The sequence below is a fragment of the Anolis carolinensis genome, chromosome 4 (assembly GCF_035594765.1).
Source record: "Anolis carolinensis isolate JA03-04 chromosome 4, rAnoCar3.1.pri, whole genome shotgun sequence".
Lineage (NCBI taxonomy): Eukaryota > Metazoa > Chordata > Lepidosauria > Squamata > Dactyloidae > Anolis > Anolis carolinensis.
Genome location: NC_085844.1, coordinates 225464215 through 225479643, shown reverse-complemented (window position 1 = coordinate 225479643; position 15429 = coordinate 225464215). Strand labels below are relative to the sequence as shown.

Here is a 15429-nt window from a genome sequence, read left to right as displayed (position 1 = left end):
TGGCTGTTTGGTTGTGCATTTAAGTAAATCAGATCCAATTTGCCAAATAATCACTGTTGAATGTTTTTATGTTGAATGTTTTTATATTGTGGAATGATATTTTAAATTGTAAGTCACTCGGAGCACTCTGGTGGAGAGCGGCTAATTAAGCAATAAAGTGAAGTGAAGGTTGGGTTGCTGCCAGGTTCAAATCCCACCTAGGGAGAGTGCGGATGAGCTCCCTCTATCAGCTCCAGCTCCATGTGGGGACATGAGAGAAGCCTCCCACAAGGATGGTAAAAACATCAAAACATCCGGGCGTCCCCTGGGCAACGTCCTTGCAGATGGCCAATTCTCGCACTCCAGAAGCGACTCAAGTTGCTCCTGACACGAAAAAAAAAAAGGCTAGAGGGTGGGACCAGCGGGGAAAGAGGGGAATGTTTTTAAGGAATTTTATTTATAGAAAGAAAAAAAATCCCTAAAATTTGAAGGCTTACCAAAACCTTATAAGAGTTGGAGGGCTAAAGTGGTAAATATGCCCTCCATGTGTGGTGATTTTCACCCCTGTAGCCTTAAATGGAGCGGAAGGGGAGCCTGGGCAACCTGCCCATTGCTGCCAATGGGATGAATGTGTTTGTATATTTGGATGGTTAAATGAAAGGGCTCATTCGGATGGGTGCCAGTTTAAGAAGCAGGAGGCAGAACTGGAAATGGGGCCATACAAATGGAACAACTAGAAACGGGTAGCGATTTTATACAAATGCACAAGACTACTGTTACATGCACATGTGTCTCAGAACATCGATAATCTAAAGAAGCTCCCCCGCAAACCTCCTTGTCAGCTTACGTTTACCCTGCATTTGCCAGGCCAGACTCTATTCTCTCCAGCTCCTTTTGGCAGTGCAGCTATGTCAGCTCCCCTGGGTGCCAGTCTGCTACCGAGCACAATTCAAAGTGCTGGCTTTAACCTATAAAGCTCTAAACAGTTCTTGACCAGCTTCCCTGTTTGAACAGAGCTCCCCTATGAACCATCTTGGAGGTTAAGATCGTCTGGGGAGGCCCTGCTCCCGGTCCTGCCTCCTATGCATGCACGACTGTGGGGACGAGAGATAGGGCCTTCTCAGTGGTGGCCTCTCAGCTGTGGATTTCCTTCCCAAGGGACACAAGATCAGCCCCCTCCCTCCTGACCTTCCATAAAAGAGTGAAAACATGGCTTTGTGGTCAAGCCTTTGGAGAACTTGTGCAATAGATAGGTATGGAATTATATGCAAGGACTATTGGAATGGCCTGGATTACTATTATGGATAGCCTGGTTAATAGTGAAGGTATCATTTTAAATGTTTTAATGTATCTTATAATTCTATTTTAAAATTGTTTATTTGTACATTGTTTTCAAGGCATCAAATAGTTGCTTATGTGTAAAGCCGCTTTGAGTGCCCTCCTGAGCTGAGATAGGCGAGGTATAAATGTTGTAAATAAATACTGTAAATAATTTTAGTGCTGGAATTTAGAAATTAACTGACTGCTGCCAGAGAGTATTTGTCTGGTATACACTCATGCATGCTATGCTTTTATTCTTAGTTATATTTAAATGCTTTTAACAGATTTTAAATTTGTATTTTTTTTAAAAAAACAGGGCAGCTTGTTTTCAAATTACTGTGTTTTAGTTGTACATCAGTCTATATTGTGAGCTACCTTGGATTCTGTAACATAAGAAAGCTGGGATATTTGGCACACTTCAAAAAATTTTTAAGATAAAGTGTCTTATACCTACAGTTAAACGATAAAGTAATGTCAGTGGGTAGCTTTAGTCAGCAGTTTGATATGTCATGGGAAGAAAAATGTTTTCTTATGATAGAATGCATTTATGGGAATAGCCAGTTTCTGTATTTTTTTACTGCTGGCAATTATTTTGAGAGGGTGCAGCTGAGAGATACCTTTAAGAATTGCATGTACCATGTGACTATTTGGGTTGATGGTATGCCACTGGACTAGTACTACTTATGTCTTCTGGTTGCTCATTATTATGCTAATTGGAAAATGGACTACTGCTGAGTTTATATATTAGGCTGTTTTTACGACATTTACATATACTGTTGTCATGGGATATGCCTGAATAGTTAAGGTGTCCTTTTAATCAAAAACAAGATTACAAATGCATACAAACCCCAGTGACTGAGCTCTGGGAAAATGTGTCTTTATTCATGAGGAAATAAGATTTGAATAATTTAAATGTTGACTTTTGGCCTTTTTCATTACGTTAGGATATTGAACCACCCTTTTACTGTGTATATCACTATATAGGATGGTAGAAAATAAATCATTGGTTTTCTTTTTTCCAATTTTTTTGTGTTCCTGGAACCAATATATTTTCTCCACTAGAGGGAATATGTTCTGAAAATAATATGTATTTTGTTACAAAAGCAACAATTAAAAAAACTGTATTTGACACTTTGTATACATTGCAGTTCTCTATTCAGTGGTCAGATTTGTTCAATAAAACAATTATGCCTTAATTAGCGGCAGTTGTTCAACCCATATAATGCATGCAAATGAATTCCTTTTTAGAGAAGACTGTGTAGAGTAAGGCGAGAGCAATCATCATCCCCAATTAGTGTTGCTTAAATTGCTTTATTCTCCAATATTAACAAATTACACATGTTGTAATCTATTTTGTGGAATATTCTTTAGCTTGGTCTACAGATGAGATGGTAGAATGATTTAACTATTTCAGGATGAAGATAGAAAACACTAGATTTTGGTGGATTTCTTTCAAATGCCCTAGATATATTTTAAAGAGGAAAAACTTCACATCCACATACATCTATAGCATCTCAGGAAGAGAAACAGGCCAGATACCATTTTTTTAAACCAAAGTAGCCTTTTAAAAATTTGTTCTCACCCATCAATCATGCAGTCCATATGACTCTACACCTCATTTGCATACTATTTGCTTTATTTTATTTCTGTTGTGACCATCAAGTCATTTTCTGATATGATGATCATATAATGTTATTGTGACAAGATTTATTGAGAGAGGGTTTGCCATTGCCCTCTTCTGAGGCCGAGAGCATGTAGCCTTCCAAGGTCACCCAGTGAATTTCATGACTGAGTGGGGATTCAGACCCACGTCTCTTGCTAAAAGCAAATGCTCCTGCTATTGAAAATCTGTCTGAAATTTTAACTTCTAGCACAGTCAACAAAAAATTTAGCCCTGCAGATGGTTTATTTTCCTTTCATTGAGTTTTCTAGCTAGCATCTGTGGGTCTCTAATGCCTTGATGTTTAATAGCTAGTCAACATTTGTGACACACTCAATTCTGCTAGACCTAACCAGTCTGTCTTCTCAATATAAATTGCCATGATCAAGGTGATGGTGGTGAGTTGAATACCTTTTTCTTTCAGGCTGGATAGAATCACTATTTGACTGAATGTTACACAGGATTCACATAAAATTGTAGAACTTTAGTGGGGAACAGCAGGGAGTCAGTGTTCAGCTTTCAGCCCTGAAGCAGTTTTTTTCTGCCAGCTGAATTTCAACTATAAAAGTCTAAATGGATAAGAGAAAAGCTGGTGTGAGCAGTAAGCAATATTTATTTAGCACAGATGTGAGTTTGGAACCATTCATCCATTCCTTTATTTATAACCTGCCTTCTTTTTCCCAATCTGGGATTTAAGGAAGCTTTCAAAAAAGGTAAAGAATACAAAAAACCCCCACATATAGCTAAAATATACAAAATTAGATTAAACTAGTATTTAAAAAAGAATAGCATTTTAAAGCCAAGTAAAATGGGAGTTTTAAACAGATTGCAGCATCATAAATTGGATCCCAAAAGCTGGCTGGGAAAGAAAGGTCTTAAAATTCCACTGAAAAACAAAGGAGCCATCCTAACTTCCTTAGGCAGGGAGTTCCAAAAAGTCAAAGCTGCCATGGAGAAGCCCTCCCCCATTCCCATCAACTATGCCTGTGAAGGTGTGGGCATATAAAGGAATGCTTCCTCTGTAGATCATAAAGCTCAGGCGTCTTCCCATGGGACGATATACTGGTTCACAAGATATGAGTGTTTGTGGAGATGTCATATGAAAGATTAAACTTTTGCTGTCTCTATTATATGCTTTAGATTGCACCGAGTTGTTAGTGTTACTATAATATATAAAGATTGGGTTACCTGCAATATTTTGATGCTTCCTAAGCAGAAAGAAATGGTCTGTGATCGCAGTAGACTTGTAATACTGATAGTGTTTAACCAAGAGAGGGAGCTGTAGCACAGCTTTTATGCAAAATGGCATTGTGGAACTTTTACGCCATTCATTCCAATATTCTTCCATGTCTTCTGATGAGATTGTTAATTAATAGTAAGTAGTAAAATACCATTTTGTATACAGGTAGTCCGCAAATTGCAAACATCTGACGTACAGGCGACTCATAGTTACAAATGGGGATGAAACAACAGGAAGTGAGAGAAATCTACCCCTAGGGAGGGAAATTAACTCCTGGAAGTAAATATCTCATAACGTCTCAACCAACTCATAGTTTGTGACAACTACAAAAACAAAGTTTCTGGAATATAACAATTATTTTCAAAGTATGTTACTGCACAATTAAATAAGAAATAACACTTTCAAATCTAGAACAGAAATTTTTTTGAATTTTGTTACAAAGTGTTATGGGGGAAATGTGTCTTACCTGAAGCTTTATCGTCTATCCTTGTTTCCACAACAAGCCACATTTTTCAAAATCCAATTATGGAGACAGAAAGTGAAGTGAAATCTTTTGAATGGGGAGAAACAGGAAAAGAAACACCACAGAGGTGTTTACTAGGGCTGTGCAAAACTTCATTTGTAATGCATTTGTCATATCTGTTTTGTAAGATTCGTACATACAAAGCGATATTGAGAAATACGGGCAGCACCCACACAAAAACCACTGACCTATGACTTTGGGAAGACTAATATAGTCTTGTAAATGACTCCAGTTCTCCGTTGCGGGTACCTCTTCTCCCCCAAAAGAGGGTTTAGTTCCCTCAAAGGGCCCCAGAGGATGGTGAGATTGGAGCGGAGGGAGAAGCTCTGCTCTTTCCCCAAAGAGGGGCGGGCAAGAGGGATACCTGGTGAAGGAAGAAGTTCCTCTGGTACATGGCTGGCCCAGAGGGAGAGACAGGCAGAGACCACATCCGCATTGAGGCTTTAATGCAGGAAGCGAGTAGAATTGTGGAAAATGTAGTTTAGAGTGGGGCCTTTTTAATTATCTGCCACAGGGGTCATTGCCTTCCCAAACTACATTTCCCAGAATTCTGCTTACCACCTTGTGCTACCTCTTTCTCCCTGAAAGTTTTGGTGGGGGAAAATTCTTGTTCACTCTCTAAAGGGATTTCAAGGTAAAAGGAGATTGTTGAGAGTTGAATCAACCCTGTGAGGTAGGCAAAGTTGAAAGGCAGTAACTCCAAAGTTTACCTAGTAGGTTTCCTATTATTATTGTTATTATCTCAAAGGCTGGATGGGTATCTATTGGGGGTGGTTTGACTGTGATTTCCTGCCTGGCAGAAGGGGGTGGGACTGGATGGCCTCTGGGGTTTTCCAATGAAATAGTACTGTTAAGATTATGTTGGTTGAAATTCCCTAAAAATCAGTGGGTGTCCAAATCTTTTGGAAACTTGGAGGAAATGATGCTCTGGTTATGTTGTATCTTTGAAAATAGAAAATCAAGGAGATAGTTTTTGCAATTTTTTTAAAATGTTCATAAAAACTTTTTAAAATGTCCAAAAATTAGTGGATGTGTGAAATATCCTAAAACCTTTTTTTTTTGGGGGGGGGGGGGTTACAGTGGTAACTGTGTTCTACCATTGTAGCAAGTTTCATCCTGATAGCTCTAAAAATGATGGAGAAAGCCGCCCCAAAAGCTCCCCCCCTTGCACAATTACTTAACGTAAAAGTAATAAAAATCATTATAGTTACGATACAGACACCTTGCAATACTTTCAAAACACTTTAGAAACAATTCTGCAGAAGAGAAGGCTGAGAGGAGACATGATGACCATGTATAAAAATGTGAGGGGAAGTCATAGGGAGGAGGGAGTAGGATGCAGAACAATGGCTTCAAATTTCAAGAAAGGAAATTCCACCTGAACATTAGGAAGAATTTCCTAATTGTGAGAGCTGTTTAGCAGTGGAACTCTCTTACCCGGAGTGTGGTTGAGGCTCCTTCTTTGGAGGCTTTTAAGCAGAGGCTAGATGGCCATCTGTCAAGGGTGCTTTGAATGCAATTTTCCTATTTCTTGGCAGGGGGTTGAACTGGATGGCCCATGAAGTCTCTTCCAACTCTGTGATTCTATGATTCTACGCCCCCCCCCCAATTGAGTAATGAGTATTGAAACTTTTTTTATTAATTACACAGGCTTAGTGTTAACCCTTCCCCATGCGCGCGCGCACGCGCGCGCACACACACACACACACACACACATATATATATATATGTCATCTCTATCATCTCTATCATCTATATCTGGAGTTACACTTATAATGTTCCTGTTCTGAAGTAGAAGCAAATTCAACTTAAGAACAAACATACTGAACCTGTCTTGTTCATAACTTGGAGACTGCCTATAATTGGCACACTATACTAACTGGAGCCCCGGTGGCGAAGTGTGTTAAAGCACTGAGCTGCTGAACTTGCAGACCGAAAGGTCGCAGGTTCAAATCCCGGGAGCGGGGTGAGCGCCCACTGTTAGCTCCAGCTTCTGCCAACCTAGCAGTTCGAAAACATGCCAATGTGTGGCAGGAAGGTAACGGCGCTCCATGCGGTCATGCCGGCCACATGACCTTGGAGGTGTCTACGGACAACGCCGGCTCTTCAGCTTAGAAATGGAGATGACCACCAACCCCCAGAGTCAGACATGACTGGACTTAACATCAGGGGAAACCTTTACCTTTACCTTATACTAACTGACCCATTAATATACCCCTAAATGTAGTGGGTGACTCAAAAACTTTATTTTTAAATGTGCATGCCTTACTGCTACATGTAACAAACAGTCTTACTTCTGTAGTTTTCCTGTTTGCTTTGGTAGCAAACCAGGATCAGTAGTTATGTAATATGTAAAATGTCTCTACGTGGCTAAAAATATTCTAGTGTTTTTACTATACAAAGGCTTGTTTATCTTCAATTTGTATGAAAAGAAGTATTCAGAGGAATTTTATATAGGGATACGTTAGGGGTCTGAGATTTTGTGGTAAGAGGCTGATGTAAGGAAGTTCAAGAGTATTTGCAGTAATCTGGAAAGAAAGAAGTGTATTTTGTTGTACAAGAAATAGTTTGACAAAAAGTACATTAATAGAGATGTACCTGTTTTAATCTGAGAAGCTGTTGCAAATTCTTATTTCTGTTTGAACATCTTGTGAACTGGGCCTAGAGCTGTATTTATGTAAAATGTGCTTACTACTGAATGGTTGGTTGTAGACGTTTCTAGTTATGTTTCAATAGAATCATATGAAGAATCCAATAAAAAAACTGATCAGCTTTATATGCTTATGCTTACTCTTACTACAGCCTTACAGTGCTTGATAAATGTGTCTTATTAATTCGTCCTGGTATAATTATTTTTTAGCAAGGTAACCTGTGCTATCTTCAGTTTGTGCAGGCTATATTTGCATTGCCTCACTAAATTGCTTAAAGTGCCCTATTTTTCACCTTATTACTTTTGTGGTAATGCTCCTTTCATGTTCAATTAAATTGATTTTGCTATAAAGATGTATCAGCCTTATGTATGAATTTTCTTGGGAGAGATTTATTTCTAAACCATAAAAAAGGTAAAGGTTTCCTCTGACGTTAAGTCCAGTTGTGTTCGACTCTGGGGGTTGGTGGTCATCTCAATTTCTAAGCCAGCATTGTCCGTAGACGCCTCCAAGGTCATGTGGCCGGCATGACTGCATGGAGCACCGTTACCTTCACGCTGGAGCGATACCTATTGATCTACTCACATTTTCATGTTTTCGAACTGCTAGGTTGGCAGAAGCTGGAGATACCAGCGGGCACTCACTCCGCTCCCCAAATTCGAACCTGTGACTTTTCGGTCTGCAAGTTCAGCAGCTCAGCGCTTTAACACACTGTGCCACTGGGGGGGGGGGGCTCCTTTCTAAATCATATTTTATTTTAAATATACTATTTATTTCTAAATAGTATTTTAAATTTAATGGACTTATGATAATGACTGTATCAAAGTGGTTCTTATTTTGTGACTTTTGTAACAACTTGCAAAGTTGAATTGCAGTGAATGCTTTTCTACATTGTTTTCTCTTGAAGTAAAATTTAAAATTCTAAAGCTGTGCAGACTCACCTGTTTCATATTCTGTGTCTGGAAATAATTTTCCCCAGGTCTGTCTGCATAGGAATAGGAAATTTCTTGTGTATTTCAGCCTTTTGCCTAATTAATATTTTAAAGTAGCCTTCCCCAACTTTGCATTTGTCAGATATAAGACTACATTACCTATCATTTGTCCTTCTCAAGTGGCTACCTTCATTTATCTAATCACGTTCCCTTCAATAGTCACTACTAGATTTCAGTTCATGAATCCTAGTAAAATGACTTCAATCCTTAGCCTGTGTTTTTCTGCCACCAGGATTTTTACACAAATTCACCTCTCTATTTCAAAAGTGTATAAAATAAAAGGTGGCACTTAAACCATCAGGCTCTATTGGGCCAGGCTGTGGCACAGGCTGTTGAGTAGCTGTAATAAATCACTCTGACCATGAGGTCATAAGTTCGAGGCCAGCCCGTGGCGGGGTGAGCACCCGTCAATTAAAAATAAAAAATAGCCCCTGCTCGTTGCTGACCTAGCGACCCGAAAGATAGTTGCATCTATCAAGTAGGAAATAAGGTACCACTTATAAAAGTGGGGAGGCAAGTTTAACTATTTTAAGACCTGGAATGAGGAAGTGCCGTCAGAGTGGATGATGAAGCAGCTGCTCCCCCCTGTGGCCAGAATTGAACATCCCCTCAGGAGAAGGTTAAATTGCCTCTGCGTCTGTCTGTCTCGGTCTCTGTTTGATGTGTTTATGGGCATTGAATGTTTGCCCTATGTGTGTATAATGTGATCCTTCCTGAGTCCCCTTCGGGGTGAGAAGGGCGGAATATAAATACTGTAAATAAATAAATAAATATTCACATGCAGGTAATAGTCAACATAGGAGCCTCCGGTGGCCAAGGGGATAAAAGCCTTGTGACTTGAAGGTTGGGTTGCTGACCTGAAAGCTGCCAGGTTCGAATCCCACCTGGGGAGAGCACGGATGAGCTCCCTCTATCAGCTCCAGCGCCATGCAGGGACATGAGAGAAGCCTCCCACAAGGATGGTAAAACATCAAAAACATCCAGGCGTCCCCTGGGCAACGTCCTTGCAGACGGCTAATTCTCTCACTCCAGAAGCAACTCTGGTTGCTCCTGACACACACACACACACAAAAATAGTCAACATGTCAGCATGGTTTATTAAAGAAAAACAAATAATGTTTTATTTATAATCTCAGTATATTATAATTTCATTTGGCTCTTTGCTACCCTCCAGCAAATAAGTGCTCAGATGCCAGTTGTACTAGGTAAACCATACAGGATCTATACATGATATAGCTAGTTTTTTTTACATAGACTAGCTGGTATCCTCTTGGTTAGTCCCAAATAGAGTATAACTGTTATATCAGTTGTTGATTTAATAGATAGTTAAGTCCTGTTTGCTGAATGGGTCTGCTGTAAGCCATAAAAATGATTGTCCTTTATCTTTCACCAGTATTTCCAGTCCCCCAGTCCTTGACTGTCTATTATTTTTCACTCACATTACTCCATTCTAAAGTGTACCTCCCTTAGCCAATCGCGGTCGGTTTGTAAATATCTGTTCTCTGTCATTCCATCCACATGACTGGTGCAATAGCAGTTATCTTTAGTAGTATGTGAGCCACTCTGAGTCCCCTTCGGGTTGAGAAGGGTAGGGTACAAATATTGCAAATAAATAAATAGTAGTCATGCTGGGGCTATTACTGTGGGTTTTACTATTTTCTCCAAATATGTGTGTATCACACTGTATCCTAGGATTTTAGGGTGGCATATGGATACAATTAAAACAGTTTAAAACAAAATGTAAAACAATAAAAATAATGTAAATAGACTAAAGTTATATCAAAGAATTTAATAAGTTAAAACAAATTTTAAAGCTTTGAAATAAGCCTGAAAGATTTTAATAAGACATCATTTTTTGCTTGGTGCTAAAATGATGTTAGTGCTGGTGCCAGAGATGTGTATTCATTTCCTGGAATTTCACATCTGGACCAGGATATCTGATAGATCTGTATATGGAAGTTTTGATAGAATGATGCAGGTGGAAGTCTTTTGATATTTCTCTGCATTGACAGGATTATTTTAAAGCTGTGATCCAAAAGGTGTGTGGTTTCACATACTTGAAGGAATCCCTGTTTTCAAATCGGCCTGTCTGTTTTAATTTATCATCACTTGAGGTTCTTCTCCATTTATTTTTTTTATATATATTTGAGATATAAAGATGTACACAAGGGCAAAGAGGGCTTTCTTGTCGGTGTTTTTTGCTGATGAAATATTCTTTCCAAAGAGGTTTGCCTATTGCTGATGCTGCTATCACTTAAGTGCTATAAAAATTCTTTATTTATACATGCACCGAAATAGATTTTATTAGTTTAATTTGTCAATTTTAGTCTGTTTTAAAGTTTATTATGCTGTTTTTCTGATTTCTGATGTGTACTACAGTGGATAATGGTAAATCTGAATCTGAGAAATTTGCAATGTAAGTAACAAGTATTTCTGGACCCCAGTAGTTTAATAAGAGACTTTAATAAGAACACAAGTTTGGCCTTGTGCTAATTACTTAAAATTCTATGTTTACTAACCTCTGAACATGGATATTGGCCAATACTACGAATATGGAACAACTATGGATGAGTAAATCTAAGTAAATGTTCTGTTTGTATGATCAATGCTTACTCACAATTGTGACATGATTGCCACTATCATAGCTCAGTTCACCTACTTTAGTGGACATTAGCTGCATGGAGAGAAGGAGGTTCATTTTACCAGCAGTCAGAACAAAGGGATTGGGTCAGGAGAGGTTATTCTATATAGGTAATATAGAATACTAACCACTGATTGTATGGCCCAGTGTGACTCGAATGTTTGATTCTTTGTTTTAGAATTCTTGATAATACAGTGACTTACCTGTAAAACTTTTAGGTATATCACCGGTAAGAAAATAGACATGTTCCTGGTGTATCTCTGTTAACAGAAAACAGGGATAGGTGCTTACATCACACACAAAAAAAGCAGTTCATCATGTTTAAGCAAACATTATTTTAAAACTAACAATATGCACATATGAAATGAAATAGTCAGGTCAAGTAAGCCTTACATAGGAAGCAAAACCATCTAGAGACAACTTGAAAGCTTCTAAAATGCATCTCACAATATTTTTTTTAACAGCCTGTGCTTATGATTTCCATTTTGGTGGCAAAATGTAGAAATCTACTATTTTTCAAGGCGCCAAGGCAGATGGTGAGATTGGCTAATCTACTCTTCCCTTGTTTTGTTTTGTTCTTAGCACATCTACTCAAAAAGTAATTGTAGTGTGTGCTTACTTGCCTGTTGTATCTAAACACACACACAGCAATACTAAGGTCGCCTAGAAAATTATCCCCCTTTTTTGGCATATGTGTTCCTAGAACACAATACAGGAAATATGTTTGTCTCCAGCCTTCACTAGCTTCCCAAATCCAAATCTGCAGCAAACAAAACAAACCTTTCTGATAGGCAAAATGTAAGAAAAGTAGGGGTTGGGCTGAGCTCCCATAAAAAGACATGTAAAAATAAGCTTTTTTGTCAGAGGCTTAGGTATTCCTGCATCCTACTTCAGAATGGTGCAGCTTCCAGTACTAAGAAGCAAATTAGATCCTGATATTTTGAAGTTTCTGTTCCCTCTTCCATGAATACTGTCCAAAATTTGGACATGTTGAAGGTTGCTATAGAAATGTTTTAAATAAATCATGAAGAAGTGATATCTACTTGCTGGGATGCTGGGACAGTTTGTCAGTTCTGATCCTGCCTGTCTGCCCTATTTTGTGATCGTCTCCTATTTGAAGCAGCAGTTGGAATACTCACTAATGTCATTTTGATCTGATTTAGATCTCTCTTTCCTTTTCTGATTGATTAATTCTGGCAGCAGTTCTGTCTCAAAGCTTTTTGCTGCTTTTGGTGAATTGAAATTTTGTCCTCTCCCTGCCCATGAATTTTGTATCTTTGACAATCTAACTTTGTGCTACTGAAATTTTACTGCACTGTTCATTTTCGTTTTCAATTTAATGTCTGCAGTTGTTGACTTTCCTTTTATTACTGCTTCTTTGTCAGAGAAAGGTAGTGGAGGATGGAATCCCCTTAAAGGCAAGGCACATTATTTGTCTGGTGAGCTGCTAAACTGCTTCTGTGTGTCTTCTGCTAAAGCAGAGGAAAATGTTTCCCGGGCATCTCAGGAGATGAAGGAGTTGCTGCCCATCTGGCATACTATAGTGGTTGGTTATCTGCCTTTCTTCTCTAGACCAACTCACAGTGCTTTAGCTGATACAAACATCTCACAGTGTTGAGAAGACACCCCCCCCCCCCCCCCAAAAAAAGTGTATTGTCTCTTTTGCCCAAATGTATAGTCAAATTTTTCTTGGCATAACTGAGTGTTGTCTTTGAATATTTGGAAGCATAAGGGTGCTGATGTTTTTAGCATCTGGATCCTGAAAGGGTTTAAGAATTTTTCTTGCTATTTTTTCCATTGTTAAACAACCCCGAGCTGCCCTCTCCTGCACTCTTTCCAACTCTTTGGTATTCTTTTTGAGATTATGTGATAATCGAAATGCAAAGCTGGAGAGAGATTATAGGCCAAACATATGTCTTGCATGCACAAGGTCCTTGTTTTAATTTCTGGTATCTCTTAGTAGGGTTGAGAAAGTCCTGGGAAGCTGCTGATCAATATAGAAAATACATTGTGTTCCAAAAGAGCTCAATTGTGTGACTACATATAAGTCACCATTCTGTGTCCCAATATTTAAACTTTATTTAGATGGGTTTTAGATAAATGCTTGGAGGTTTCTTATGGTCTTTGAAGAATACTTAAGTTCCAATTTAGCTAACTAAATAAAATTCACATTTCATGTCCACTGCTTTCTTGAATGTTTTGGGATTAGAAGAGTAGAGCATAATTCAGAACAAATCAATGTTGATGTCTGTGCTTCATGGCTGCTCATTGCAGGTCGATAAGACCAGTGCCTAACTTTGTAAATGGAAAGTTCTGGCTCACTAGTCCAGTTGTGAATTATACTCTTTGATTTGTCATCTCCCTGAATTCTTGTTTCACTAACTATTGGTTTTGGACAGCCAATACTCGAAAGAAAACTATACAGCATTTCTCTCTTATACAATGTATTCAAAGTTAAGACCCACTTTATAATATATGGAATACTAGGTCCCGGTTTTGACTGATCCATCACTGAAGCTTCATATAGCACTGTTCCTTTCAGCTATTGATATAGAAGTACTTTGGCTTAGAAATAGCATTGACCACTATGATCTCTTTTAAAATGAGAATAATTTTATTAAGACACCAAATAATCTTTCACTTATCATTTCCTTTTTCAGCTAGATATTTTACTAAAATTACTTCGTTCCCTAAAAGATGTAAAATTAAATGTACAATTGCAGACAAAGCCTTATTGACATACTTTATAAAATGAAGAAGTGAAACTGTTTAATAAGAGATGTCTTCCTCTTTTCATGGGTTTTTAGTGCTAAAAAAATGAGTATAGGCTTTATCTTTAATTAGGTGTATCATTCTATTGCAACTCTGCGCTTTAAAAACAGTACAATATAAAATCTTTCGTGTGTTGGGAACCTGTTTCATGAAACCTGTGCCAATCCATTTTACCATCTATTATTATCAACACAATGACGTTGTATGGCACAGCAAACAAGATAGATATGCTGGATTTCGTTTCGCAAAACCACAAGTTGAACACTTCCCAAGTGTCTAGGACTGTGTGATGTATTTTCTGATGATGTGTGCAGATCCCAGTAGGGTGGCCTTTTGCAGTTGGCAGATGGTGATTTTGTCAATGTCTATTGTTTCCAAATGCCGGCTGAGATCTTTTGGCACGGCACCCAGTGTACCCATCACCACCGGGACCACCTGCACTGGTTTCTGCCAGAGTCTTTGAAGTTCAATCTTGAGGTCCTGATAGCGGCTGAGTTTTTCCTGTTGTTTTTCATCTATGCGACTGTCACCTGGGATGGCAACATCCAAACCTTGTTCTTTTCCACAACTGTGATGTCTGGTGTGTTGTGTTCCAGAACTTTGTCAGTCTGGATTCGGAAGTCCCACAGTATCTTTGCGTGCTCATTTTCCAATACTTTTGCAGGTTTGTGATCCCACCAGTTCTTTGCTGCTGGCAGGTGGTACTATTATTATTATTATTATTATTATTATTATTATTATTATTACAGTAGAGTCCCGGTTATCCGACTTCCGCTCATCCGACACACTATATTATCCGATGCCCTGGGTCGCTGGTTCTGTGTGATTGGCAAAGGCAGCAGCTTTGGCAGAAGCAGGACCCTGGCCTCTCCTTCCTGCCTCCTCCGGACCCCGGCTCCCTACCCCGCTCATCCCGGTGACAAAGGTGGCAGCAGCGGCCACCTTTGCCGCCCTCCCTCACTCTCCCTAGCAGTGGTTCTACTACTGCTGGGACCTGGCCTGGTGAGTGGGCAAGCAAGCAAGGGAGGGACGGCAGGTGAGTGAGTGAAAGAGGAGGGAGGGCGGGTGGCAAAGGCGCAGCCGCGGGCGAAGCAGGAGCCTGGAAGAGGCAGCCAGGCTCCTGCTTCTGTTGCCACTGACATTTGTCACCCTCCCTTGCTCGCTCGCTTGCTCACTTACAGGTCCTGATTCTGTCATTGCCGCCAGGACCCAGCCTAGTGAGTGAGCAAGCAAGAGCAGGCAAGCGAGGAAGGGCGGCAAAGGTGCAGTGGCAGCAGGAGCCTGGAAAAGGCGAGCAGGCTCCTCCTTCTGCCACCGGTGCTCCTTTGCCACCTGTCCTCCCTCCCTCTTTCACTCACCCGCTCTCCCTCACTCACTCTCTCGTTCACTCACCGGGGCGGGTCTTAGTAGTAAAGGTGATGGCAGTGGCAGAATCAGGACCTGACCCGGTGAGGGAGGGAGGGCGGCAAAGGCGGCCCTCCCTATTATCCAACACTTTCAGTTATCTGACATTCTGCCTGCCCATTTATGTCGGATAACCAAGACTCTACTGTAACTTTATAACCTGCCTGGGGACTCAAGGCAGCTAACAATCCCACGCAAGGCAAGTTTTAAAAGTGCAATACAAAAGTTTAAAAAAACACTCAAATAGTAA

The 15429-nt window shown here is 39.7% G+C and overlaps 2 protein-coding genes across 3 annotated transcripts in view; one reads left to right on the top strand and one right to left on the bottom strand.

Moving 5' to 3' along the window:
* kcns1 (potassium voltage-gated channel modifier subfamily S member 1) overlaps positions 1-15429 on the bottom strand; it is a 133923-nt gene that overhangs the window by 6973 nt on the left and 111521 nt on the right. Inside the window, exon 4 of the mRNA XM_062978884.1 lies at positions 11207-11263. Coding sequence (XP_062834954.1) covers positions 11207-11263 — 57 coding nt within the window. The remainder of the gene's footprint in view (positions 1-11206; positions 11264-15429) is intronic.
* The window catches only part of stk4 (serine/threonine kinase 4), a 93753-nt gene that overhangs the window by 31283 nt on the left and 47041 nt on the right, over positions 1-15429 (top strand). The window lies entirely within an intron of this gene.